At 38.6% G+C, this 27199-nt stretch overlaps 1 protein-coding gene across 2 annotated transcripts; it reads right to left on the bottom strand.

Annotated features, from left to right (window-relative positions):
- Positions 1 to 1599: 1599 nt before the first annotated feature.
- Positions 1600 to 27199, bottom strand: Kr-h2 (Krueppel homolog 2). Of its 2 annotated transcripts, none has more exons than XM_067114481.1 (5): positions 27108 to 27199; positions 22055 to 22264; positions 18841 to 19090; positions 9139 to 9272; positions 1600 to 6751 (listed from the first exon to the last, which is right to left on the bottom strand). In XM_067114481.1, exons 2-5 carry the CDS (start codon positions 22237 to 22239, stop codon positions 6532 to 6534), a joined length of 789 nt encoding a protein of 262 aa, XP_066970582.1. In that variant the 5' UTR covers positions 22240 to 22264; positions 27108 to 27199; the 3' UTR covers positions 1600 to 6531. The 2 variants fall into 2 exon arrangements, with proteins under 2 accessions (XP_066970582.1, XP_066970589.1); XM_067114488.1 differs by having other exon boundaries at positions 27161 to 27181.

The raw sequence follows: 27199 nt of genomic DNA, 5'->3' as shown, positions 1-27199 counted from the left end.
TCCATCTATCTGTTGTACCGCAACTAGAGGACCTCTGCTTGGCCTGATGACCATCCCACAGGTGTTCATCAAGGTCTCCACAATAGTCTTGGCATGGGTATACTCCAAGGAATCTGTCTGTTGTACCACAACTTCAGGACATTCTGCTGTTTCATGTGCCAAAGGGAGGTGTTTCAGTTCAATGCCTCTGGTTGGTCTGACGACAGCCCTACACGTGTTCACCTGAGCCTCCACCCTAGTCTTGGCATGGGCACACTACGAGGAATCTGTCTGCTTGTTGTACCACATATAGAGGACCTCTGTTTGGCCTGATGACAGCCCCAAAGGTGTTTACCAGGGTTTCCACACTGGTCTCGGCATGGGCATACTCCAAGGAATCCGTCTCTTGTACCACTACTTGAAAGCATTCTGTCGTTTTATGTGCCAAAGGGAGGTCTTTCAGTTCATGGCCTCTGCCTGGTCTCATGACAGCCCCACAGGTGTTCATAGGCATACTCCAAGGAATCTGTCTGTTGTACCACAACTCGATGAACTCTGCTTGGCCTGATGACAGCCCCACAGGTGTTGACCAGGGTCTCCACACTAGTCTTGGCATGGGCATACATTCTGTTGTTTTAGGTGCCAAAGGAAGGTCTTTCAGTTCTAGGCCTCTGCTTGGCCTGACGACAGGCCCACTGGTGTTCACCAGGGTCTCCACTCAGGCATACGCTAATGAATCCAGCTGTTGTGGTACAACTCGATGACCTCTGCTTGGCCTGACAACAGCCCCACAGGTGTTCACCAGAGCCTCCACACTAGTCTCAGCATGGACATACTCCAACGAATCCTGTTGTATCACAACTCGAGGGCATTCCACTGTTTCATGTGCCAAAGGGAGGTCTTTCAGTTCAAGGACTCTTCTTGGCCTGCCAACAGACCAGAGGTGTTCACCAGGATCTCCACACTAGTCTTAGCATGGGCATACTCCAAGGAATCCATCTGTTGCTCTATCTAGATGACTGGCTCAATCTCACTTCCTCGACAGGAAGCCCCTACAGGAGAGAAAGTCAGCTGTACTGTTGGAGATTGTCATGAACTGGCAAAAATCCTCCTGCTATCCTAGTCTCCATATGTGAAAGCCATAGCGTTTGTATCCCTGTAAGAACAATGATGTTTTCCTATTAGTTTTTAAATGCAATCATTGGGAGGGTCAGGAATGATCCTCATCCTCTTCATCACTATAATTCTTCATGTTTATAGCACATGATGAAGGTAATGTTTCCTGGAGTACCTGGCTTCTTACATGATGAGCAAATCATATGCTTAAATACAAACTCATTTAATCCCTTTAAATCATAATATACAATACCTTCCTATCTGCTAAGTACACTTGTTCTTAAAGTACGCATGAAAGAATGATGACCATTGGAGGCATCTGGCAGATGGTCTGGGCATGCAAAGTGGGCTATTTTACCTTTCAAGATCTAATAAGTTGGTGAGATTGGAGAGCCTTTGCTTGGAAGTAAAGGGTATCTGCAATTAATGGGTTTATATGAAAAATGTTTTTACTATTTAAAAAAACATAGCCAATTAACATTGGGAAAAATAAAATAAATGAAATATCTATCAACATTTTATCAACTTATTGGTTAAAGACTTACAACCTCTCACCAACAGCTGTTTTTGCCAAAAAAGGTTATCAGTTTCTAGTAATATTTAAATGAATTACCAATTTAGTACAGTAGAAAAATGTTCTTTCAAGTGGTCCAAGTTTGTTTCATTTTTAAAAGAATTTTACGTTATTCAAAATCAATATCAACCTAAATACAACTGCAATTACTGGATGTATTTTCTGAGAAATGGGCTACACTGTATTATGTACAATACTCAACATCCTTCCAACATTATCATTATCATCATCATCATCATCTTAAGTATATCAACATCTTAAGTGACTACCTGGAATGGGCTATATAACAATAATTAAGACACAAATGGTACTAGATGCATTTCCTCTGTTAGTGAATCCATATGCAAGGATTTCTAACAAATTTTACAAAAGAATGAGATGCATATTTTTTCATTTAAACTTACATAGCACAACAGCACATAGTAGATTTGATATATGTAATCAAACTACATAATACCAGACTTCGAAGCTCTCAATGTACAACCAATACAGTAAAATTTTATATTTTCACCAGTTACAAACTGAGAGCTTCTTCACTAAGTGACAAGTTACAAACATTTATGCAAACATATCAATGGATTATACCTACACGCACAGTAAAAACAGCACAGAAAATGGCAGATATAAAGATAATCTATACTAAATACAGTACAGCACTGGCGATGCGACTACAATACTTAAAATAGCTAGCAAGATCACTCTATTAATAAATGCAGGAATCTTTAAATCATACAGTATTTGAATAAAAGTGAACTGCAACTATATAAGGTAAATACTCAGATACGGATAATCTTTTGAAAATATTAAAACAAAAAAAGATTTTTACCTAAAATTTTTACACATTTCTTTTCTTAGATAATTTGTGGTACCAAATGGTGCTAAAATTTACATTATTTTTACCACAACATCCAGAAACAAATTTGTACCCATAAATGTACCAAATTAAACATTAAGCTAAACATAGCATATCTAAACTGCAAGTACAGCAAACAAAACAACAAGAGAGCTAATATACATGGTTTTCCATGAACATTATGTATGGTGCATTATGTTGAAATAAGCTCAAAGCCTGAAAGGAAGGTGCAGGTGATAATTCCGTCAATGTACGAAGTATTTTGTGTTGAAATGTCTTGGTTTAATTACATTAAAATAAAATCGCTTAGAGAGAACACGAAATGAGCAAATGGATGAACTGGTGACATTAAAGCTGCCAATCACCAATGCACTACACGGATAATAAAATATTAAAACAAAAAAGTCTTGTAATGACGGTTATTTCTACAGGTATTCTCACAAAACAACACAGATTATGTAAATATGAACGCCAGTATATATACAAATAAAACTCAAAATTTACTTGGCATTGTGACTGAAATATAGTATGTATGTATTTTGATTTACAGTAAGAAAAACATTACACAGAACATTCTAAACTTTGACAAATATACAAGATGGAACTCTGCTACTTGGAGTTTCAGTAGCCTATGCATGTTTATGCACTATATTTGGCTTTCTGCATTACCCCCAACACAATCTCTGTATAATGATTTGAATTAGTAAATTAGTTTTAAAAACAAGGTGCTTCAAAAAATAATCCTTTCCATCATCAGACGACTTTGATGCAGATTACTTTGAGCCTGGGTCGTAGTCTTGACAGTTGTAGCTAAGACATCAAAGTGCTAAATATAATCATTCTGCAATTTATATACATGATATCCTATGTACTCTATATGTGGGTGTAGAAAAATATGAGGGAGGATGCTGAGCTGAAACAGTTACTCTTATATAATCACACAGGAACTACCTATCAAAATTTCAGATACTAAAATACCCAATTCAGACAGCTCACTAACCCGATAGAATCCCTTTTGATATATCTATTCATACTAAAGACACAAGTTAAAACACTAAATACATCCAAATTCATATTGTACTTAGATTTACTCACCCCCAACATTAGACCAACAAGATGAAATGCAGTTAAGACTAGCATTAATAATATTGGACAAAAGTAATTATCACTTCCACGAGAGAGAGAGAGAGAGAGAGAGAGAGAGAGAGAGAGAGAGAGAGAGAGACCCCAATTTATAATACTGCACTACATTAATTAATCCACAAGTGTAATCTTGGTTATAACGTGATGCAAGTAAATCAGTCTTTCTGGTATCATTCTCACAAGCCTACTGAAATTTCATTATAAGGTAAAATACATTCTTACTATATGGTAAAAGGTTCTTTTTACACATATGAACAAATGACAACAAATTTCCATTTATTTTTCCCCAAATACTCAATTGTCATTAGAGCACCGCAAAGCTCTTGGAAAGGGTTATAGCATGAATCTCACAGAAAGAAGTACACAATGAATATAAATTAAATGCTCAACTGATGATGTGTAACTGCAAACTGTACAAAAGTTCTCCAACAACCCACATTATATAGAAGATGCACGTGTCAGTATATCAAGAAATATGTACACTAAGGAAAAATGATACATTCTAAATAAAAAGGTGATCTTCAAGGCCAGGATCAACTACTGCACATTTCATTTTTTCATACAGAAGTTTTGACACTTACTTAGAGCCACAATGACTGAATGTAAGATATGGAAATGACAAACAATGAAAAAACAAAATAGAAATCTTAAATGCTAAAACACATTTTAAATAAGGAATGCAAAACATACGGCAGTTCACTCTCTTTGTACATAACATAAATATGTTTCTGTTCCTTCTTTAAAATACATTTTTTTAAAAAGTATATTTTTATTGCATACATTTTTTTTAATATGAAATTTTTATTATTTCCAAGTCTTTGTACTAGTTTAAAATAACTCCAAATAAATGACTATACTTGAAAATAGAAATTCTGAAAATGTCATAGTTGATTTTCTCCTTGAGATTTCTAAAATCTACCCCAGTAAGCTGGTGTAATATCATATGGCAGTTTACCCAGACCATAGTCACACCCTAGGCTCTCAGAGGGCTGGCCAAAAGGATTTCCTCTTATCGAGGGAGAAAAATGTGAGGAAGACGTAAGTTTAAAGATGTCAGATTGCTTTGTGAAATGTGAAAGAATAGACACAAAATAAAAGATAGCATGGACCATCAATGGAGGACAAAGGAAAACTTTACTGCCTAGAGCCTTTGGTGCTACCCTCAAGGCATCATGCAAGGAATACTGCTTAATACAGTACTACCTACAGGGCGTCATGCAAGGAATACTGCAGGCAGCAATTCTTAATGGGGGGTATCAGTCACAGCTGAATGCACCTTAAGTTTCAATTTTCACTCTGATGACATAGCGAGACACACACCTTGCAAAAGAAGCTGAAGGCTTCATTTTATAAACACATTTGTTATTTTACATGACAGTCATGACCAACAACATTCTACCCCAAGTCGGCACAAATAATTACCAGTTCTGAAGACTGATCTCTACTCTCTTAATTAAATCTACCAAGATTTTATGAAGGCTGGGGTACAAAGACAATTAAATTCTTGATGGGAAGTACCAAATAAAAGTCCTATTAAGTAAGAATTCATGACTTAGGTTAGGTAACACAGTCTTTTGGTTAAAGAGAAAGCATATGACTAAAAACCAGTTTTTCTGGTACATATTTGTAATTTTGCTCATTTTTAGATTTTATATTCACCAGAAAATAAACCTGTATAACAACGAAAAAAGTTTCGTCAACTTGATGATGTTTACACAAACTAGTCAAAAAAATGAACAAAATACACAATACATATAACCATGCCAGCTGGTTTTTGTGCAAAAACAGGACCTGTGCATCTTCTATTTCTTAATCTGAAAAGAAAATATTTCACTCAAGTTACATAATTGTTCATCATATTCAATATGAACCTGTCAAAGTACTGCATGTGAAATGCAAAAGAACCCTCAAATATGAAATAACATGACAATCATCTTGGTGCTCTAAAAAATTTGAAAAGTAATAGTTCTTCTGATGAGCAACAAAAAAAGGAAAAAAAAAATCCTCATATTTCAATGATTAATTACAAAAAATAATCTGTACCTCTGTTGACACGAGTGGTGAGGAACTAAAATGCCTATGTTGTTATTTACAATGCCCAATCTCACATCCTTCAGTAGTTCGTGTTGCCATAATATACTTAGGAGCAAATAAATACTATATCAATTTACCTCTCAAAGGTCCCACTAACAATCATACACTACTCTAATTTTAAAATCTTGTCAGGAATGACACTGTAGTTTATCTGGAACAATTTGACATGTAAATCTGTTCAAAAGTTTATGCTCTAGTAACATACTTTTAGAGTATAAAAATAATTCTAGTCATGTCTTGATAAAAATAAAAAGAAAAGGTTAGATGATTACAAAATGGTCTTAGAATTCCTACAACTTCAACAAAAACTGCCATTTTGCAGGTGGTGCTCTTCCTGAAGTTCACAGAAGCATTCCAAACCCTTATTTTATGCCAAAAGTGAAGCTTAATAATGTGTCATGTCAAGGGAAAACGTTACAACACAAAGGTGCTTCTTGGTCATAGAGAAAAAATATGCCAGATAGAAATTAAGGTGAGTTATATTAACTGATTTATATTAACTATGTTTAAATATAAATTTTTCTTTCATTACCTAAGATTGTTCATTCCTTAGCACAAACCAATAAATACCATTGGTCCTCCTGTGAACTGTGCTTCAGTGGAAAACAAATTCTATAAGTTCAGTTTTCTTTCATAGACATACATACAACGCCTACAATTATCTAAATAAAATACTGTATTCTTTTTAACCAAATAAAAAAAAAAAACCATCCCTTGAAACCATTTAATGCACAGTTTACTACAATAGGTCTCCTAATCAACCCCCTAAAAACTACGGAGATCCTACTTGAGGTGCTAATCCTGAGATGAAGATAATTGCACGGTTCACCGAATTCCGAAGAAATTCTGGAATCCCTGGTTTATTGACTGAAACCTCTACTGCCATTCGTAGTTCGTGAAACATGTTTCGGGTATACGGGTTTCGTCGAGAAGCATACCGCAGGGTCAGGAAACGGTAATAAACAAATGGTGTTAGCAAACTCACACGGCCTCTGGAAAAAAAAAAAAAAAAGATAATTTTCTGATGTAGGCTTCAGTAAGGTGGTACAGGGAAAAATTTTCTGATCACAGACATTCAACATATCTTCAATATTATTTGTCAAAGATGGACTGAATAGTGAAAAGAAAACACACTTCTAACATTTATACAAAGCATAACATACAAACCACAGTTTTATAGCCTAAACTGTTTTAGAACTATCCTGCTTAATATTGACAAGCTCTTCCTTATACGATCTCTTTCTCTCACTTTAATATAGACAAACCCTTCCTTATAAGATCTCTTTCTCTCTCTATCTCTCTTTTACCTGAGAGAGAGAGAGAGAGAGAGAGAGAGAGAGAGAGAGAGAGAGAGAGAGAGAGAGAGAGAGAGAGAGAGAGAGCACATCACATGAAAAATAAATGACATAACTTTAGAAACCACTGCCTTATTAAAGTATATTACTTTAGGACTAGCATGGAAGACCATTAGCCTGATATTTATAAATAACAGTATGCATGAATGAATTTTGTTGTTGAAAAAACACCTTCTACTAAGACAAATGTTTTTTAAGTACACCATACTGGAAGGCGATGGAAAGCACCTTTTCATCTACTACTGCATCAATTATTGTTTGTGCTTTTATTCTCTTTTGTCAATAACCCTCCCCCCACCAAATACAAAATAGTGTAAGAAAAATAATGGTGAAAAAGTCAGTGAAAGCTTTACGGGGACTGACAGCATTTTAATGTCTCCCTCTTTTTTTGTTTCATCTTACATAAATGAAACTTTTATATAGTCCTCTGTATACATTACAGGACTTACAAAATTTTAAGCCTTTTGAAAAAGTTAAGTTCTTTTATTCTATATACTTTTTGAAAAAATTAAATTTAAACCTTGTAACAAAATATAATGTTCAACCATCAGGATATATGGGTAAATATAATCGTAAATGAGATAAATTTTAAGCCTTTTGAAAAAGTTAAGTTCTTTTATTCTAAAGACTTTTTGCAAAAATTAAATTTAAACCTTGTAACAAAATATAATGTTCAACCATCAGGATATATGGGTAAATAGACTCGTAAATGAGATAAAAAATAAAAATGTATCCTCAAACAAATTTTTAATGTAATATTTCATGATGTAGTTACTTTGCCTAAAAGAATAAGGTAATCAATCAGCCAATAAATGCTGGAAAAGATAAACCTTAAATACAGCAGATTTCGGAAAAAATAAAATTTTATTTTTACGTAGCCAACATGCCTCTCCTTGCACCAATGCATACTAGGGCTTAGGTCAAGTCTACATAATCTTCATTTTATATTTACTTAAACAATATACACCTAAAGAAATGTTTGTCACATCAAATGGCGTAGTAAGGGGTATACCAGCATAACTATGGCAATAACATCCTAATAGAAAATTCAGTTTCTTTACCATAAAAAATTTCATGCCCAATTTATTTTGTCTTGAAGCTCAGTGTGAGTTACACTTTCTTGGATAAAGAAACCAAAAAACAATCGTGTCATTTTTATACATATCTTTCAAGTGCTGATCATCTACACAACTATTCACTCCTTTTACAAATGCTATTTTTGTAGTATTGCCCTTTTCCTATTTGTCCATGTATACTTTAAAATACCGTAGTCTCGTATGATAAACAACATAGACTACTGAATTACTGTCTTCTGATCCTTATCACTGTTTTATAATTTTGCCCTCTTTAAACGAAGAAATGAATCATAATATTTAAGTTATAAAGCCAAATATATATTGGGACAGTTTTACCCATTCAGCACTTAAAGAACTACAAAGATCTAAAAGTGAAACTGGGGTAAAATCCCACAGTTGCACTAAGAAGTAATAGTTTAGAGATGTTGGACAGCAGGATGGAAGAGACAAAGTGGGGATGGACATACAGTAAAAGGCTAAAAAGTGGGCACAGCTAGGATCTGGACGGATGCAGTACACACCCTTCAGTAATATGCCATACAGTGCACCACATGAGGTGCAGTGATAGCAATTAACCTCAAAACTTCACTCTGCTTTTCTATATCTAATATTATTTACTTCTACTTCACCTCCATATTTGATATCAGTATACTAAAAAGTATAGAACACTTTATATCAAAGTGTTTTTAACATCTGTCAGATTCAATCATGTTAATCTTTGTAAAAGTTTGCTTTTAGTGCATTTACAGTTTATGAACTAATGAAGTTTTATTTTAAATATATGGCATTTTATGGGATGAAACTCTTGACTCAATCAACCTGCATCTGCCAAAGACAGAATCTTTCATAACCAAAACACTTTAGTAAGAACATAAAAGTTCGCTGGCCCCGAAAAGACTTAAGAACCCAATGGATAAATATTAAGATTATATAGTAGTTACTACTCACAAAAGTAAGAAGACCACACAGAGTGGCATGAGGAAGATCTCTACGAAGGCTGCACACCTAAGTATGTTCCTGTGCTGGAATTCCACCAATGAGATGAGCAGCCTGGAACCTGTCGCGTTGTTTCTGCCCATAACCTGAAAGAGAAGTTCAAGTTTATTCATTTTTCTCACAACTACAGGAAACCATTCTTTTTACCAAAGAATTTCCCCCCATTTCTCTCAAGTCAACTAATGAGCAGATACTGACTTTCCCTCTATTATCCTAACGATATGACTGCACTTTACCAACAGAACAGGAGGAATAATGAACAACTGTAACAAACAAACATCTAAGGACATAAGAATAACAGAGTTGTATATAAATCATTATCCTACTAAGGTTTTTTTTCTTTTCATAATTTTCTGGTGGGAAAATTATATTTTTATGATAAAATAAGGTTTTACTTATACTTACCTGGTAGTTACATATAGCTGTCGCCTCTGACGCGCTGCAGAATTTAAATTTCAAGGCTTAGCTAAAAACATCTAGGTGATCCTCTACCAGCGCCTCTATAGGTAACAAGGAACTATCCCAACAATGTTCTAGAACCTATTAAGTTTTAAGCCCACTTGACATGAGAGGGGGGAGGGCGAGCGACATGTAACTACCAGGTAAGTTTAAGTAAACCTTATTTTATCATAAAATATCATTTTTACTTATACGACTTACCTGGTAGTTACATACAGCTGATTGGCACTTTAGAGGGGTGGGACCATGTCAGCCACATATATTGTTAGAAATCAAAACATGAATTTTAGTTCCTTACTTGAAGGATTTGCTGACTCAGCTGGTTACTGCCTCTGTAGTCTGCTTATCCCTTGATTGTATAGACAGGATATAAAGGATCCGGTGTCAGATACAATCTGGTTAGTACTTGGTCAGAGGACAACGCCTGACGGACAAGACTTAGTATGCCCTTGCTCTGGGCGCAGAACCAAATTAACAAAAAGGATCACTCTATAACCAAAAATATAAAATTAAAAACTTTCAACCATTAAAATTAAAAAGATTGTAGGTACCCTAAACCAACAACATAGTACCTACAAACGACGCAACCAAACTCAATTTCCAACTTCAAGGAGAAAATGTTAGTCGGATAGGGTTGCCCTCTTTTCTCCTCACCCACCACCGCAGTCAGTAACTACTAAAGGCCCTAAGGTACTGCCATTGTCAAAATCAGTCTTCATTCTGACAAGTAATGCGATATGAAGATCGACTTACGTCGCCAAAATGTAGAATTCACAATCTTTTGCACTGAGAGATTGTGCCTGAAAGCCAAAGAAGTAGCTACAGCTCTTATCTCATGTGCTCCTCACTTTCAGAGTTCCTGTCCGAAGTCCTGACAATTCACATGGGCTTTGAAATAATCTCTCTTAAGAAGAAAGCAAGAGCATTTTAGAAAGTGGTCTTGACGGGTTTCTCACAGAACACCACAAGTTCTCCGAAGAGCCCCTGATACCTTTTGTTCGGTGAATATAGAACTTAAGGCTCTCACCGGGCACAACAATCTCTCTTGTTCTCCTTCTCCCACAAGATCTGAAAGGCTTTAATGCTGAAAGACTCGGCCATGGTCTGACGCATCTCGCTCTTCGCTAAGAACCTAAGAGAGAGGAAGAACATACAGCTTTTCCTTTTGAGAGAAACCAATAGTTTTGTCCAAGGTACATGAACCTCACCACCCTCCTGGCTGTTGCGAGTGCTACTAGAAAATAGTTTCTTAGTCAAATTTCTTCTATGCATTTGCCAAAGGCTCGAATTGATCTGAACAATCCATTTAAGAACGATGTCCAAATTCCATGCTATTTGTTTAGAACTTTCGTCTCGGAGGTATTAAAAGACTTAAGTAAATCTGTTAGATCCTGATTGTTCGGAGATGTCTAGACCTCTGTGCTTAAATACCGACGCAAGTTTTGATCGATACCCCTTAATCGTGCTCAAAGACAATCCTTTCTCCTTAAAAAGGGATAGCAAGAACTTCGCTATTTTGATTTAGAGAGGTTTTAGAAGACGAAACTCCATGTCTATTGCACCAGTCTCTAAACTGATTCCATCTAGCCTGGTATACCGTCCAAGACTTTCTGGTCACAGAATAGCTTTAACCTTCCTCCTTTGAAAACCTCTTTCCTGAGGAGTCGCCGACAGTCTGCAGGCTGCATGTCAGAGCGACAAGTTCTGATGGAACTCAGGAAGTGGGGTTGTCTGAGTAGATCTTTTCTCGACGGGAGGATCTCGAAAATCTGCACAGAGGAGGAGAGAAGATCTGGGAACCATTCTCGATGGCCAGAAAGGAACGACAAAGTCATCTTGGTGTTCTTGTGGTTCCTGAACTTTTCCAAGACCTTCCTGATAATTTTGAAAGGTGGAAAAGCGCAAAGATCCAGGCAACTCCAACTCATTGTCATTGCATCCACCCAAAGTGCCTTTGTCGTCCGGATCTGGGGAGCAATATACTGGGAGGCGCTTTTGTTCTGTCTGTTGCAAACAGGTCTACTAGCGGACAACCCCACAGATTCCACAATTGTTTGCAAACCTGCGGATGTAAGGTCCATTCCGGCAAGACTTGATTCTTCCTGCTTAAAAGATGGGCTGTTACATTCCTCTCGCTTTTTATGAACCTGGTCAATAACGTGACTCGCTTCCTTCCCGACCATTCTAAAGTTCCTGGTCGCCTGATACAGGGAGAAGGAATGAGTGCCCCTTGCCTTTTGATATAAGCAAGAGCTGTCGTGTTGTCCACATGAACTAGAATAACCTTGCCTTTTACCTCCCTTTGCTGAAATTGCATCAGGGCTAGATGTACCGCTTTCAGTTCTTTCACATTTATGTGCAGTTCTTTCTGCTCTCTCCTGCCACAGGTCCAACATTCTTTGTTGTCAAAGTCGCTTCCCCACCCCTGATCCGAAGCGCCTGACAAGAGTGTGAGGTCTGTTCTGATAAAAAGAGAAATTCCTCCTGTAGTCTTTCTTTCTCTTTGAATTCCATTGTGAACAGCTCCTTCTTGATCTGATCTGAGATCTTGAAAAGAAAGGAACTGGATGGGTTTTATGTGGGCCATTGGTTTGTAGATAAAACTGCAGAGGCCCTCATCTTGAGTCTCCTTAGTTTTGCTGAACTTCTCCATCGAGGCTAAGGTCCCAGCAAGCTCATCCACTGGTTGGCTGAGCAAACCTCGCGATGTAGAAAGTCGCCATCATGCTTAGACAAGACTCTACTCTCCGCATCGATGGAGAAGCTCGAAAAGTCGAGAGTCCATTCTCACTCCCAAATAAACTCTGCTGTGATGGTGAGAGGGACGATTTTCGAACATTGACTAGCAGGCCTAGTTCCTTTACCAGAGATAATGTCCTCATTAGGTCCTCATTATTTGGCTTTTGGAGTGTGCTTTCAGAAGCCAGTCGTCCAGATACACTGACATCCTTATTCTTTGCAAGTGAAGATTCTTCGCCACCGTTGACAGAACTCTTGTAAACACTTGAGGTGCAGTTGACAGTCCAAACAAAGAGCTCTGAACTGGAAAACTTTGCCTTGGAAAACAAACCTCAGGAACTTCCTTGATTCCTGATGGATAGAACGCGGGAGGATCCTGGAGGTCTATCGAGATCATCCAGTCGCCTCGTTGAAGAGATGCTAACACCCACTCTGTCGCTTCCATCGGTACCTCGCCTTTTACGAAAACGCTCATGCGCCACGTTTAGAACCGGCCTCCAACCTCCCGACGCTTTGAAACTAAAAGAGACGGTTGTAAAACCTCGGAGAGCATGGGGGTACTAATTCGATGGCTTGTTTTAGTAGTGCTTCTACTTCTTCTCGAAGGGCGCAAAACTTCTGAGAGTCGCTGGAGTATGCTGGAAAACGACTGGAGAGTCCGATAGAGGGGCTTTTGTTGGAATGGGATGGAGCAATTTCTCTCTGATCACCTGTAAGGTCCAAGGATCTTGAGTGACCTTTGCCAGGCTTCCGAAGAACGACACTGAGTCTGGCACTACTGCTATGTGGAGGACAGCACATCATTTCTTTTGTTGAAAATTGAAGGTCGAGTAGAAGATTTTCCTTTCCCACGAAACTTGAAAAGGGGCCGAGAAGCAGACTTGCCCCTGAACGCCTTGGAAGTGTCCAAAACACTGTTTGGTGGAAGAATACCGGAGTAGTCTTCTTCGGCTTTGCTGACTGAGCCAACAGGTCCTGTGTAGCTTTTTTGTGAGAGCTTCAGCAGTCTCGAACTAATTCCTTCGGAACAAGTGGTCCTTCGACAAAGGGGCAAAGAGGAGAGTGAGACTCTGGCCGCGGGAAACACCCTTCCAAAAAAGAGCACCAGAGTTGCCGTTTTCTTCAGAACTCCGGTTGCAGTAAAACCGGTTAGCTCCAAGGCACAATCGATACCCTCTTGTCTATGCAGTCGACTACCGTGAAATCCGATCGACATCGCATCCGAAAGTCCGAATTTTGACTTTCCTAGCCAGAGCCGCCAGTACTGACCAATCAAGGAAAACTGATGACCTCCACAACAGCGAAAATACTTCTGAGAAGATGATCCAACCCGACCGCGTTGAAAAAGATCTTCGCTGATTGAAGAGCTGAGTGACGACTTGAATCCACTAGACTGGAGAAGTCCCTTTGAGCCGAGGCAGACACACCTAAAGAAAAACGCTTCTCCAGTCTCGACTACCACATGCGGCCGCGATGAGCCAATCTGAGGGTGGAAGACAAAACATACTTGCCTTGCTCTCTGTCTGAGAGCCAGGAATTAATTTTTCTTGATAGCCTTCTTGCCGAAATCACAAAACTAGGCGTGTAAAAGGAGCTGGATCCGAGGCGCATCCTCTTAAACTGTGATCTGGGAGAAGCTGAGTCGAAGGCTTAAAAGAGTCCCCAAAGTTCTCCACGAAAAACTTGAGTAACCTCATAACCCAAGATTTCTCCTTGATTCCTGGAAAGTCCTCTTCTATTTCTACATCTTCTTCGATTTCTTCGCCTACAGAAGACACAGGAGACAATTGGTGTACAGGAACAGTTTCCTGACTAAAGCAGGTCGCCGAATCCAAAGTCTTACGATCATGCCGGCGTGGCGTCAACTGGCCATGGCGCCTTTCAAGCTGAAGGCGCCGCTTGCTGAAGTGGCGCCCGCACATGTTGAAGTGGCGCCGCCAACCGAACGTGGCGTAATCCGGAGCCAGAGAAGAATGCTGAAGCGCCTGGTTGAGCCTCTTCATTGGTGCATGCTAAGTGGGAGGTTTTTGAGTCAAGACTTGTGGTGATTCCAAGGAAGTGTCTCCGCAACAGGTGCTCCAAGCAGCACGAGCGCCACAAAAGAAACCGGGAATAAGATCCGTCAATTTGTCCGTGACTTGAGCGACAAAACGGGGATCTTGCTGACCGTAGTAGGAGGCACTATTCATGCGGCGAGGCTGGACGAGATGTAGACGCTCCTGGAACGGAAACACGCTTATTACGGCAATAGCACGCGTGAGGTTCCTTCCGACGCAGGGGCTGATCTACTGAAGAGGAGGAGGAAAAGGTTCAGGATCCTCCCAGAAGCCAGCCCGCATGATCCTGGTCAACGATCTTTTTCTTCGGAATCGCTGCAGGAGAGACGGTACAGACCTCTTGAGAGGCGAGAAGAATGAAGGCCCACTTCGAGGAGGAGTCAACGAATCATTACTTCACTAGAAGACACATCCCCAGCAGCGCTTTTCTATGGATGCATGGAAGCATCCTGGGAATGCACAACAGGAATACTTTGAGAGGGTGACTGCTAGAGCAAGCCTCCCACGCCTCCTTTCGGTTTTCGACATGCCCTCTCCCCTGAACCAGGAGTCCCATTCAGAGGTCAGACCTGGGAGAACGAGTGGGCCGAACAGACACCTCCCTCCACTAACACTTCACTGAGGAGCCACTTTTTTCAATGGCTTGGCCCATCGCCTGATGGCTGGTGAAAGCACAGCTGAAAATTACCTAGTGTCCATCTGGACTTTAACTCTGACACGGTGATAGGATTTGGATCAACAGGGTCGGACAAAGGAGAGTTAATAGGAGAGGGGTTAACAGATTGAATTACCTGCCTTACAGACTTAGCAGATGATGACCTTCATGAAGTTTTCCTAACTCTGTCCTTTTTCAACTCCGATATTTTCTAAGGCTGACCATTCATCCGTTGTTAGATGCAACATTCCTCACATGTATTCTCTGAATTACAAAAATTTACCTCACATGAAGAGCAAACTGAATGGGGTTGAAAGCCGCCTTAGGCAAACGAGTCCTACAGCCTAAAGCACAATATCTATACTGGGAACCAGAATCAGACATATTGTACAAAGAATTAATTCTGACCACAAATTGCAAGCGCTAGCTAGCAAAAACCACAAAGAAATACTTAAGTATAAATTGCAGACAAAAATTAACTCATAAACGAGACCGTGTTACCGGTCTCGGCAGAAAACTTAATGAGTTCTAGAACATTGTTGGGATAGTTCCCTTGTTACCTATAGAGGGCGCTGGTAGAGGATCACCTAGATGTTTTTAGCGCTAGCGCGAAATTTAAAATTCTGCCGCGCGTCAGAGACGACAGCTATATGTAACTACCAGGTAAGTCCTATAAGTAAAAGTAGTATTTAGGGCAAGCAGACCATTTTGATTACATTGGCAACACACCTGACTGTGAAGCCAATAGAGAGCAGCATAAAAAAGGTAGCGAAAATATGTATGTTGAACAGTTTACCTAACTCTTTGTAAATATTGGCATCTGATTAGAAATAAAGCAAAAACTACTATATAAGGTCTCAAAACCTCTAGGTTATGCATCAGACATGAATACTTCAACAAAAACTGAAGAATAGTATGAAGAGGTACGGGTGCTAAACACTGCATTCCATGGTTGGAACAGGAAAGCCAGCCGTATATTAATGAGTGGTGTGTGCTAGGAAGATCTTATTAACAAATGAGGAAGTTGAGTTCTCAAAAACCTAGATGCAGATATGAACATTCTAGGATAAAGACCAAACAGAAGGCACACAATACTATATGGGAAAGGCACAGAACATTAATTGGGCTAAATGAAAATTTATGCAGAAAAACACAAAACATAAGAAAACAGATAATTCATTTCATATTTTAAACCTATTAAATGAAACCCCAACAACACAGTGGTTGACTACTATTCTTTTTCTTCGCATGGGAAGTTTGGTCAGCAAGGTAAGTTTTGACTTAATTTCTTTTTTTACAAGTAATAAACCTAAAAACCCATCGACTTTCTGAGTGAGCTCTCAAAGACTACAACAGCAGTCAGAAAAACAAAGACGATGGTGTTTATATTCCAAGCTATAGTCTTTATTAGGAAGGATATCAGTTTTTATATATGTAACTTACCGAGTAATTACGTAGCTGTAGTTTCCTCTTGCACGGCAGCTTAAATTAAAAAATTCGCAGGTAATGCTTCAAAGTTCAGTGCAGACAACTGGTCCCCGCCCACTAACAGGAATACCAGGAATGACTTAGCAGACAATCTTATTCTGTTTTCTGCCGCGCTCGAGTCAACACCAAGTGTCGCTGGCAGCTTTGTTCTTAAATTTGCCGGTTGGAAACCGGATTTCTGTGAAGTATTATAGGTGATTTTGGGTAGCCTTCAAGCCTACAACTTTCAGGATCAGTATTTTGTTGTTTGGTTATTAAGATCTGATTCAAGTTTATCATATTTCGCTACAGCAGCATAGGATTTTCTCCTATTATCTCTTACCCTTGTACTAAGGTGCTGAATTATATGAGAGCTGGGGGGTACAATATACCTGGGGCACCCACCACTCTCAGCAGTTGGGTCGTAGTCTTTATTTCAGTGCAGGTGACAGTATTATCTGGTTGTTTTATTGTGGTACTGTGCCCACGGAAAGGCACTTTTTGATGTTTTGCTATCCTTCGGCTAACTACTTCGCTGCAAAATTGCCAATTACGCTTTGCTAGCCATCGGACTTCTCCTTCGCTGCAAAGTTCCCACTTAAGTAGCAGACGCTTTTGGCTACACCACCACTTCGCTACAGGTTAAGCTGAGCACCAACTAGAGGCAGTTTTCTACTGCAGGCACTCTTAACTAATAAGGAACGACAAGCATTGTTTTCAATGCTAGCAACTCTTTCTATTTCAGATTCATTACATGTCTTAATGTTTTGGAGTAGAGTAAGTCCATGTATCCCACCTCCTGTCAATGTGGGAATCAGCTATGTAATTACTTGGTAAGTTACTTATATAAAAATGACATTTTTATAATAAAATATAGTTTTATATCTACTTACCACATAATTACATGATCGGAGTCCTCCCGCCTCCCCTCTGATGGGCATACGGCATAAATAGAATGAGACTGTCTGCTAAGTCGTTCCTGGTATTCCCGTTAGTGGGCGGGATCAGTTGTCTGCACTGAACTTTGAAGCGTTACCCTATAATTTTTTAATTTAAGTTGCCGTGCAAGATGAAACTTTAGCTATGTAATTACTTGGGAAGTATATATAAAACTTTATTTTATCAGAAAAGTGTCACTTCAAAGTAAATGCTAGGCAATGTTACTTTCTGGCAACTCAATAAATGGCTGTTGATGCTCTCCAATTTAATTATCATGGACTTACTGTGAAAGCACAAGCACTATCATCATAATTTGGTAGTTTGACCAGGCAACTGAGCTGGTCAACACCGGTACTAAAGGTAATGTGTAAGTTATACATGGATATAGCGCACACAAAAAACGGACCCACAGAATACCTTCTAATGATAGTCTAAGACAGAATTAATACTGCTGGAAAATAAATATGGTGGAAATAATTAACAAAACTGGAGACTACAAATCTTGGTATAACCATAAACTTTTCATCTACAGAAAGAATGAACTACTTCAACCTAGTGAATAAAACAATAGAACACTGTAGTCATGAATTCTGATAATGTCATAGAAAATTGTGCTGAAAATGTTTAATAATAATTTACATCAATTTCCATTGTTAATAAAATCTGCACATAGGTTACATTTAAATAAATGCTAGAAAGAATAGATAATGGAAAGAAACACACAAGATTTAGCTTGTAAATATTTACATACATTACTTAAATTCTTGAGCCTGAGTACATGTTCTATTCAGACTTTTTCAAGAGATGGTCAGGTTGGTTCAAGGCCAAGAAATCTTCTGGGAACTGCTTTTTCTGTGCTGTCCTGAAACCAGACAGCCATGGCATAAAATGACAGCACAGGGAGAAGTTCCAGAAGATTCCTGGGCCTTGAACCAGCCTGGCCACCTTCACATTCTTGAAAAAGGGTCACAGTTAGGACCTGAAAGTACTCGAGATTCGAGTAATATGTAAATATTTACAAGTAAACAAGTTATATACAGGAATCTTGTGGGTTTCTCTTTCCATCTTCAGAAGAAAACTGAAAGAAGCTTTTGTTTGGAACTGCACAATGTTATAAGCAGCATAAGCAAATATGTAATGATGGTGCTTCAGTTTTGCTGAAAACCTTGTCCTATTATACATTTTGGAATGTTGAACAACTTGCACTTAATCTGGAAAACAAGGAACCTCTCAGCTTGCAAGGAGATTTGTTCTATCAGATTAAAAAACCTTCCATATTTGACTTAAAAATTACGCCACACCTTAAACTATTATTATGAATAGTTCTATGGTACTTACATCTAGAAGACCAAGTGAATAGCTGGCAAAATGGAGAAGGGCAAACAAGAATATTGGAGCCAAAACCATTGCTATGGGAGCAGTGTACATGAATATAATGGAGTATAAGAGGTAGTGAGCAGAATCCTCCATTAACAGCTGGGAAAAAAACACTCGCGAGAACTGTACGGTAGGAATTCTCTGATGAAGTCTTAAGGCTGAAGTGGCAGCATTACTCATAAGAACTTTTTGATAGCTACTCACTGGATTCCTGAAAACAAAACAAAAAAATGAAAATAATGATCAAGGTAAAATGCAGTTTTACAAGAAGGCATGACCCCAAAAATATTTACAGATATTGGCTTCCCCAAGCAAACCATCAACATTTTCTGTCTGGCATGCTATGATGAAAAATAAGGTGCACGTAACCTTTCTATGCAATAATTCTTTGCATCTTACAATAACAGAACTCATTGCTTGATAAATAATACTAGATCAAATAATAACTCATTTGAGAGAGAAAAGTTAATAAGTACCTCTCCTTGAAAATTTATTTGGGAGGAAATGTTTCAAATGTACACTCAAAACTCTAATATGGAAACATACACAGGCAGTCCCTGGTTACCAGTGGACTCGGTTATCGGTGATCTGGTTTTGCGGCACTTGCTGTGACGAAAATCAGCAATTTTCGGCACCAAAAATCACTGATTTCCTCTTATTGGGGCCAATAACTGGGTACTAGCACTGAGACATACCTAACAGAGGTGCTGATCTCCAGTTATCGGCGCCGATAAGCGCTTATTTTCGGTTATCGGCAATTTTCACTTATCGTCACACCGTCGGAACAGAACCCCCGTCGATAACCGGGGACTGCCTATATAACAATATTCACAGCATGCCAACCCCAATTTCCTATGACCCTTAATCTGCAGGTAAGCATCAAACACAAAATCCATTATTGATCCACCTCCCCTTTTCAAACCTTGGAATGGATATTGACTCAATAATTTTTTCTCATCCATTCACCTAAAATACCTGCTGGCAAATTACTTCTCTGTTTGCAATTATCCAAATAAAGCTAGAACATTTTTTAAAATCTTCCATGAAAAAGCTATACCTTTCACATATTTCCTATACTGTACAAAAAAGGCCACCCACTTGGCCGCTCAAGTTTCTAAAGAAAAGAGAACCCACATCTGACCTTGACCAACTTCTCTCTTAAGAGCACTCCAACTACCATAACAGACAACTGCCGAAAGTTTTCTCCTGACAAGACATGTTTGTGCAAACAAATGGACCCAAGGCCTGGTATTCTTTTAGGGTGGTCAGTGTCAAAGTCACCAACCTTGGTGTTATCTGAAAGATCTTCACAAGTTCAACATTTTTTACCAACGCTAGAGGTGTGTATGACATCTACAGTATCTGGTTCCCTGTTTTCACTGTTTGCTGCAGTCCTTACATTTGTAATACAAAAATACAGGTAAGTTGTGGCTTAACTGAAGACACTAACTGCGTGAAGAGTTGTGATGACAAAGTCAGCGTGACAAACAAACTGATGGACATAAGTCACCCTAACTCTGTCAATAAGAGTCTTATAAACTATTACAAGCTGAAAAAGTCAAACTATAGCAGAGAAGAAGTCAAACTATAGCAAAGAAGATGAAACTTCATGGAAAACCTATAAACTTAAATACAAAATTGGTGTTTCCATGAATTACAAATCAACATTATATATACCAAATATATGCAAACATGTTGCTAAACTTATAATACATTAGGAATCCAGACTGAGAGAGTTGTGAATTACCTTCCCATCTAGCATCATTCAGATCTGCCAACCTTCTATACTCTATATTTGATAATTCCCAATAATCTTTCCATCAACACCATCTTCAGACCACATCTTTCAGCTGCCTTTTTTTATTTGGGGACCTTCTATGCTCATTAACCTTTCCCTCTGTAAACACTTCTCTCAAGTGCAACTTCCTTTTCTTCATACAATACTTGTTTAAATTTACTAAAACACAAAAAAGCTAGGTCTTGAAACTAAAGTAAACAGGGTTAGGTAATTCAGGTCTTGGTAATTCAGGTCTTCAAACTAAAAGTAAAGGGAGTTATGTAATTCTAAGACTGCTTCCAGGAAATGACAGCTGAGGATATAAACATGCAAATAAAAAATGAAAAAATGAACACCGCTAATAGTTAATGGGATTATGGATGAGATGCAATCTGGTGGTAGCTATGTACTGAAGTGGCTAACCAGTGTGTAAAGTATATAAAGTACGCCTGAGGTGAATAGTAGGGTTTTCAAAGCATGGGGAAGAGCAAAACAACTACCATAAGTAACTACTGTATGGACAAGAAAGAGTTGTGTAGATCAGGTGTTAGTTATGAGAGAGAGAGAGCTGTGTAACAAATTTGAGTAACTGGTAATATTGTAATATAGCATACCATGACTAAGTTAGTACAGAATGGATATTGATGCGGCGTAGGTGTGCTGAGGAAGATGTATGGCATAAAAGGTAATTAGTCAAAAGACTGTTAATTTTTCTCATAAAAGTGAAGCTTGCGTTATCGATAGTAGTAGCCTTAGCTAAAACAAGTTTTGAACAAAGTGAGTCTATGACAATGGTGAGTTGTGTCTTCAAGGCTATTTAATACAATACTTCTACATATGACATGATGTAAGGGGGTCAGGGAAAGGATAAATGTAGAAATGGAAGGAATATGGACTTTAGGCCAAAGGCAAAGCGCTGGGACCTATGAGGTCATTCAGTGCTGAAAGGAAAATGAGAGCAGAAAAGCTTGAAAAGCATAACAAGATGAAAAACTTGCAGTTGCACTATGAAACAACTGTTAGGAGTGGGTGGATAACAAGATAGAAAAAAGAGAATATGAATGGAGGCACAGTAAAAATGAAAGGGGTTGTAGATAGTGGCCAAAGGGACACTGCAAAGAACCTACAGTAATGCATACAGTGCACCGCGTGAAGTGCACTGACAGCACTACCCTGCTATAGGAGGGCAGATGTAGGTAAAATGAAGTAGTAGTTTGAAGCTCAGGACTTGGTTTTAAATCTAGAGTGGATTCAAGACAAAACTAAGTAAATCAACAGTCTACAATTTGTAAGAATAACTACGTCTTCATCTTGCAATAAAAACTACAAGTAAAAGCTTATAAAAAAAAATCACTAACATGAAACTGTAAAACTGCTAGAGTATAGTATATTGCTTACCCAAATATAGGAATTAAATAAGATATGCAGAAAAGTAAGGTAAGAGCACGCGTTGCCCAAAGAGCTGTGTCAACTTTATGCTCCATAACATGGGATTTTAATGCCTCCATCCCACTGCCCCTTGGAGGTTGCTCTGCGGAAGGCTGCTCCTGAGTCTGATCATTTTCTTGTTGTTCCTGTGACATTGTTACAACCAGTCTTAAGGTACTTCTGGAAAAAAAAAAAAAATGTGTTAGGGGCAAGTAAGTGTGAGCTCAAATTAAACTATAAAAACCAGAAAAATTCCTACAGAGCAATACCCTACCCGAGATGGGGTCGTATCTTAGTATATAAACTTCAATATAAAGCAACCAAAATAATTGCAGATCCATAAGCTATGATTAAACAGACATCCAGAAGTGATCAGAGACTTGCCACAGTCTGTGGGGATAGAGGCAAACCTGGCACAACTAAGCCTTCACTGACTGGTCTACCTTGCACTATTCTTTCATTATTCCAACTCTTGGTCTTGCACTGCAACTGAAATGTTTTCCTGTGAAAAACACTTTGATAATAAAGCCCACACAATCCATTAAGCAAGATCTATTATATGTACTGTAGCACTATGGTATGAGACTGTCCACTCATCATTTTATCATCATCACGCACCTTATTTTGTGGGCCATCATACTGGGCTTCACAGACCATCAGGTATGACCCATTCATTTGCCAGTTAAAGTTTCCAGTTTTCATGAATAACCACACAATGTGTGGCAACTACCACTAAAGGTCCTGTAGCTTCAAAATCTTTTGAATTCTTGTGGCACAACTGACATTAAGAAGCTCTGCTTAAAAGTCCATATAGTATTCCAATATCTATTGAACTTTGGCTCAATTAATCTATAATTGTTTTGCTCCTATTAGTGATGCATTGGTGTAGGAAGTCCTGGATATTTCAGTTTCATATATATTGCAATTTATGTCAAAATACGTGATTTCATATTCAGTTATTTCGTGCTCAATTAGGATTGGCTTCCTACTATAATGTGACAACTTGTTATTTAATTAAACTGGCTGCCTTACTGAACAAACCCTGGAACTTCTACAGTAAATATTTTGACGGATCATTAGACTTGAAATAACGTACAAACATTTTTTAAATATTTCCATTTACGTATTTCTTTATGAAATGTCCACATCTCATGTGATGTGTTATTTCAGCTACTTTTATCACCTTATTTGATCTGTCTCACTAATTTGTTCATCAATGTATACTGTACTCCCCTATTCCTAATTGTTATTAATATTTACACCTCTGAATTACTTTGTTTTATCACTTTAACACCCAGATTTTTTTGGTTTCTTTCTCACCCTATGATCATATTATGCATTACCTTTACTTAAGTTTCACTCTTTACTGATTCATCCACATATTTATGTCCATTATGACCTAAGACTCTGGTGATAACATATTCAATATTGTTCATAGCCAGTTAGAACTGTATACTGTGTAGGCAAAAAACTTGGCAACTACATGTTTTGCATTACTGTAGTCCATGAAAGTTCACTAGTATAGCCTAAGCTGAAAGTATATAGTATACAGTAGGCTCCAGAACACTGAACTGTGGTATGCCTGACAATTCTTTAATATGCAGATTTTCTTTTTTTTACTTAAAAATGTACTTATGTAGCTCTACAAAAAAGATAGCTTATCTTTTCTTCTTCATAATTTTTAAAACTATAACCAACATCATACAGGCTAGCAACTAGACAATTTTTCCAGGTATGAGAAATACTATAAGGCCAATAAGAATAAAATCAGTTTGTATTCATCATTACAACATGATATGACAGATTAGTTTATCTTAATACAGTAAGATACAACAGTACGTAATGGTCAAATGATAATGGATGCCTTATCTATAATACTGTACTGTACAGGCATTTCTAATCAAGGCATTTCCCAGATAATATACACAAGTTATATAAATTTCCTGGGCCAATCAATTTCTTGCTAAGACAGAAATAAATCCAGCCAATGATTGAATAATGATTACTGTATTCCAGTTTTTTCCTCATGGAATGTGATGGTCAACTTATCAATTACCAATAAATTTCCAGGTCCCCATTTTATCTTTTAAGCACCTTGGGGTACCTCTCTGATCTTACCAACTTCTTCAAAAATAGAGAGAATTTTTTTTTTGCTTGTTTTCCCTACTCACTTTATGACCTCAGGTCTTGTGCTGGTGTTTCAACGCTTTTTTAGCCACTGAAAACATGAAATTTTCTCATTCGATTTGCACGTTATGAGACTCCTCACAAATTTACATTTCATGGACTTCCTGTAGCAAAAAATCTTTCACTGGTGGAAGTTGAATAGTTTAATAGGCTAGTTAAGTACTATTATGATTTCTTAAAACTTGGACATCATTTCCTTAAATTGTCTTTTGTGTCAAGATCTCATCAACTTGCAACTGACTTGAGACTCCAAGACTTGCTGTGTCACAGACTGGCAATTTTACATAAACACTTCATGAAAGTGGAAAAATAAGTGACAATGAACGATGAAGAGCAGAGGGTCTACTGTAGCCTAGACAGTTGCTTAGTAAGAGCTAAAGAGCTGTAAGATCAAGTCAGCCTCGGTTAGGTTATGATAGATCCTAGGCTACCCTTGGAATTTCCATTATTCCACATTTTAAATTTTTTGGGGGGTAATACTGGAAAATAGTTTCTCATAAATCATGCTGCTTTACTAGATATCAACTGGGAGGTTCAGGATGTGTGAAGGGGTTTCATCGAAGTAAGGATGGCAAAGCTTCCAACTACAACCACATCAACTTCCAATTTAAGTGCAAAATGGGCGCCGCGTTTAGTACCAGCCCCTTGGGGATGAACGTAAAACACAAAACAATGACGGTAAATACCCATGAACAAAAGACATAAACATAAATAACAACACGGACAAAAGGAAGTAAATATTCCGGTCGGTGACTGGCGGGAACCAGGTCTGCGGTAGTACTTTTGGTTAAGTTAGGATGTAAGCTATTCCTACCGAAATGTCTCTGATCGACTTTTTAGCTGGCCGCAACCAGCGCAAACAGGGCATGCACCTCTTCTGCATTTCAACCTTTTGTTTTTAAGTAACGAAGATACGCTACACTATTTCTTGTAGCTTCTCTCAAGCTTTGAAAGGAGGGCATAAGCCATCATCGCTGAAACGTCTAGGATAATTAACTGCTATTTGGGTAGAACTAAGCAATAGCCACACATGGGTTATTACTTTGGAAATTGATTTTTCTTATAGTATTTTGGTTGCTTATAAAGAATTTACCGTTATTTTTTGTTGGTTGACTGTAATTAACCTATAATTAACCTCAAAGGTTGTATGCTGGAAAACCTGGAGTGCTATCGGACATGCGCAGTGTTATAAGACAGCTTTTGGTAAAAAGTGGAGCTTTCTTCCCCATGGGGGTTATTAGGTTAGCATAATTCCTTTGACAATATGTTTCCTGAGCCAATGCCTTCTTTAACATATGGCTCCCTAATGACTTGCACATGTGTGGTACCATTCCATAACAACATGGTAGTCTGGTCTCTTTCCCATTTTCCCCCCACCCAAGACCCCGCATTCCCAAAGGGTCCCCAACCATGTTGGCTTAGATATGAGGTTAATAAAAATTGAACGACAATAATCACTACCACCTTTTTCATCAGCAACACTAAAATTAAAGGAAAAATCAATGGTAAAACTTGACTTTAGTTGCACGGCATGATTCCCACCAGTCGCCGACTGGAACAGGTTAGGCTACCCATTCCTTGCCCCCCCCCCCCCCAGCCAGGTCAGGTTAGGTTAGATAGGTATGATCTGGCTAGGTCAGGACCTAGCATTATAGGAAAAGGTTGTGTCTACTTATGGCGATGAACCTGTCCCGGTCGACAACTGGCGGGAATCAGGCCGGGCAACTAAATAAATATTTTACCCAATCAATTTCCAAGGTAATAGCCTAGTCTGCACAGAGCTGTTGCTTAGATTGGTAATTCTAAGTATTAGCTAAGCGCCTGTTTTTACCTAGGAAACTGGTTTTTTCTACACTTTTAGGGCTTCTGATACTGACGGTGCATTTGTTTGTTGTCGGCCACATGGAATGTTCCTTTGTTGTGTTTAGTACTGGCCCGGGTACCCACGTAACAAGTTATTGCACTTGCCGGACGGATATGAACTGCTCCAAACAGACGCATTCGCTGTGTGTCTTGTGAAGATCGGTGTATGGAAACTCTCGTTGGATGGACTTCAGTTTAATAACAGGTTAATTACATTCGTGCGACAAAAATTGAAGGTAAATCCATAATTAGCAACCAAAAAACTGTATAAAAAGTCAAGTTAGAAGGAAATCGCCGCCGTAGAGCTACTGCTTAGATCTAGCCTTAGATTTACCTCTATTTAACCCAAAAATTGCCAAAAATAACCCTAAGCATAACGTAAGCCGTCGGAAAACACGTACATACGACCACAGTGTTCAGCAATAACTCATCACACTCAGGCCTGGTCTGGCTTCCATTAACCAAGCCGTTCCTGGCGAGTTGCGCCCAACTAAAGGGAAATTAACCTTGGGCTGGAAACCCATGGGCATAGGTCAAGCCTAATGTATTACAGGGGCTTATAGGGCCAGTGCCTAAGGCAACCTAACCAGCTTGCCGAAATTAAAAACCGTGAGCTGAACTAGCCCAACAACCTTACCCTACCCTGAGAACTAAGCTCCCGTCACTACGGTTACAAAAAACTTTCGTTTAAGCTGCGCCGTCACGAAAGGGGAAAACGTGACGGGAAATACATTAGGCCTGAGTTAACCATGACTAAGCTCGATTTCGGCAAGCTCTAATAAGCTTAGTGGTTGCTCCTAAGGTGTTTGCCCAAAGTCATTCTTCTTCCCTTTCCCGTTCTCGACACGTCGAAATATTTCGACAAAAACCGTCCACTTTCTCCTCCTGGGCTCTTCTAAATGTCACTCGCGAATAAAATAACCTTTTTCCTTTGCTAATCTACGTACAGTTGAACTAAAATGTGATTACTGACCTTACAAAAACGAAAGCAAAGTTCCCTAAACACTGACACGGTGTTACATGTACCTTACGTCAGGAACTCAAGAAGACTAGCCTTTCGAGGTT

The sequence above is a fragment of the Macrobrachium rosenbergii genome, chromosome 2, assembly GCF_040412425.1.
Source record: "Macrobrachium rosenbergii isolate ZJJX-2024 chromosome 2, ASM4041242v1, whole genome shotgun sequence".
NCBI classification, from domain to species: domain Eukaryota; kingdom Metazoa; phylum Arthropoda; class Malacostraca; order Decapoda; family Palaemonidae; genus Macrobrachium; species Macrobrachium rosenbergii.
Note: the sequence above shows the minus strand (reverse complement) of the source record. Positions and strands in the feature narration are given on the sequence as shown.

Excerpts from the sequence above, each read along its gene's own strand:
- Kr-h2 (XM_067114481.1), bottom strand. The coding sequence starts at position 22,239 with ATGTCACAGGAACAACAAGAAAATGATCAGACTCAGGAGCAGCCTTCC. Across the intron at positions 19,091-22,054 it reads TATTTAATTCCTATATTTGG|GAATCCAGTGAGTAGCTATC; the intron begins GTAAGCAATATA and ends TTTTGTTTTCAG. Across the intron at positions 9,273-18,840 it reads ATTCACTTGGTCTTCTAGAT|GTTATGGGCAGAAACAACGC; the intron begins GTAAGTACCATA and ends CTTCTCTTTCAG.